General features: G+C 45.6%; 1 protein-coding gene across 1 annotated transcript in view; it reads left to right on the top strand.

Moving 5' to 3' along the window:
- dnah5l (dynein, axonemal, heavy chain 5 like) overlaps positions 1-2500 on the top strand; it is a 59928-nt gene that overhangs the window by 24770 nt on the left and 32658 nt on the right. The window contains exons 29-32 of the mRNA XM_082546868.1: positions 57-160; positions 527-623; positions 689-769; positions 2024-2278. Of these exons, the coding sequence (XP_082402994.1) occupies positions 57-160; positions 527-623; positions 689-769; positions 2024-2278 (537 nt within the window). The remainder of the gene's footprint in view (positions 1-56; positions 161-526; positions 624-688; positions 770-2023; positions 2279-2500) is intronic.

Genomic DNA, 2500 nt, shown 5'->3' with positions numbered 1-2500 from the left:
GTAGCAGGCAGCCAATCGCACTCCAGCTTCATCCCGCCCCTCTTTCTGTTTCTCAGGCGGAGCAGGCGGCGGGTCGTAGCGGAGGAGAGGACGTGGCAGTGAAGCCAGCGGTGCTGCGAGCGCTGGACAAACAGCTGGCTGAACACAAAGACATCAGCAGGTCAGTAAAACAGCAGAGACACGACAGGATGTTTGTCTGGCTGAGACGCTGTGGACACGCAGAGATGCACAATCACACCTGCAGCTGACGTCCTTTGACTGAAACACACAGAGTGGGTCCTGTGGAGGAAAGTTCTGCAGTCCCTGCACAAACTCTCAAAGTGACCTGCAACAAATTCAGATGGTGCACAGAGGCTCAGCGGTTAGTGCTGCTGCACCACTGTAGGAGGGTCCTGGGCTTGAACCTGGACAGTGTTAGAGTGTCTGTGTCCTCAGTGCTGTCTGATCAGTTTCACATGTTCATCACGTGATCACATGACAGTCAGCCCATCAGTGCATGTTCTGATGATGATGATGTTTGGAGCAGGTTGGTGATGCAGCTCAGCTCCATCGTGTCACACCTGAAAGCTCAGGCTGCTGAAACCCTGAATGACCTCGGCCACTTCTCCACCCTGTGGAACCAGGTGTGTGTGTGTTTGTGTGTGTGTCTTAGTGTTGTTGAGCTGCACTAACAGCTGGCTGTGTTTAGGACCCAGAGGAGCAGGTGCAGGCCTTCCTGCAGTCCGACCCCTCCCTGACGGAGTTCAGCGCTCAGATCTGCTTCTACTCTGTGAGTCTACTTCCTGTTACAGACGCACCACTGAACATCGCCGTGCATTTACAGCTTATTATGTTTTTAGCTGAGTTATTAGTAAACACACAAAATCAAACAAGGAAACAAAAGAAAAGTGTTTGCAGTGCAGCAGTAGTACTTTTATAATAACAAATGTAAATGTATCACTGGTACAGCAGTCTGGGGTCATTAAAGGGCAGCTGGAGGAAAAAACATTCAGAAATTAAAGTCATAAATGTTCAAAATAAAATTGTTTTCACTTTTTCAAATGTTTCTATTCCCAAGAAAAATGTAATTTATGTGTAATTCATTCTCAATAAACATTGGACAGTCCTGCAGTTGCAGTTCAGTGGTTGTGCAGCAGGGGGCGCTGGTTAGCTTAGTTTCCACAGAGCAATCATTGCTAATTAGGGCTGGGTATCGTCACTGATTTCTAGAATCAATTCGATTCAATTCGATTTTAATTGGGGAAATTTAGCCTCAGACAGTCAGAAATATTATAATTCAGGTCATGCATCAGTACATTTCCATATTTTTATATCTATAAAAAGAAACCTGACACTTGCGAGACTTTATCAAAGTGTGAGCATCACAGCAGAGGCCTTTGTGTCAAAGTAACTGAGGATAAAACCTAGAAAAGCATGAAGGAGATTTTCCTGTTCTGGGATTTTATAAAAATATTCTGCAGTAGATCAAAAATGAAAGAAACCATGAATCAACACGTGAAAGTTACCTGATGCTGCTGAAGTGAAGCAGAGCAAAGTTACAGAGGTTTGATTAGAGACACAGCTGAGCGTTTGCAATTTTGCATCATTTGCATCATCATCATTGCGAGCTGTCGGCTTTCAGCCCCGACCGTGTCCGTGCCGTCGGTGAGAAAGTCACATCTCACTGATTCTGATGCGTCGGCGGGTCGAGCTTTGTGTTCACGTCTCTGTGCAGAAGCCGTGTTCCTGCTCTCATTTACTGTTTTAGCTGTTTGGTGGTTGTTGAAGTTTTGTGAGGTTTAACCTGAGATTCTGGCGTTTCGGGCAAAATAAATGTAAATGAAAAAATCGATTCAGGATTTTAATGAATCGAAATCACGTTATCCAAGCCAGAATCGATTTTAATCGATAAATCGATGATCAAAACCCACCGCTACTGCTAATGTGTCAGAGCTGAAAGAAAATGACCCTCACGTCCTTTAGAGCAGCTGATTTTGACCATACGTGTAGTGGATTTACCCATGATGCCTTGCTGTGCCTGCAGAGGCTGGAGGAGCAGATTTCGGAGCTCCCTGCGTTTTACACAGCGGGTTCAATCCTGTTGGACACCGACCAGCTGAAGCGTTCGCTCACTCACGAGTGTCGCTCCTGGAAACGAGCTTTCGGCGCCGCTCTGAACCGCCGAGCATCCGCCGACATGAACGACATCCTGTCGTTCGTGGACGCGCTCACGAAGCGTCTGCAGCGTCCAATCTCAGACCTGGATGATGTCAGAGCAGCCATGGCTGCACTCAGAGAGGTGAGCCAGCATCTGATTGGCTGTGTGTTACGTCTGCACCTCCTCTTTTTCTTTCAATTCTTCTTTCAGCCCAATAATCGAAAAATGATCCAGTTTTTCTTTTAGATTCTGATTAATTTATTTGTTCATAAACGTACAGCTGCTGATGTCTGGCACTGCCAAAATAAATATATAAAAATGAAATTAGCCAATTGAATAAATATCTCTTTCTTTAATTGCACT

Source organism: Aulonocara stuartgranti (assembly GCF_965226115.1).
Source record: "Aulonocara stuartgranti genome assembly, chromosome: 9".
Lineage (NCBI taxonomy): Eukaryota > Metazoa > Chordata > Actinopteri > Cichliformes > Cichlidae > Aulonocara > Aulonocara stuartgranti.
Note: the sequence above shows the minus strand (reverse complement) of the source record. Positions and strands in the feature narration are given on the sequence as shown.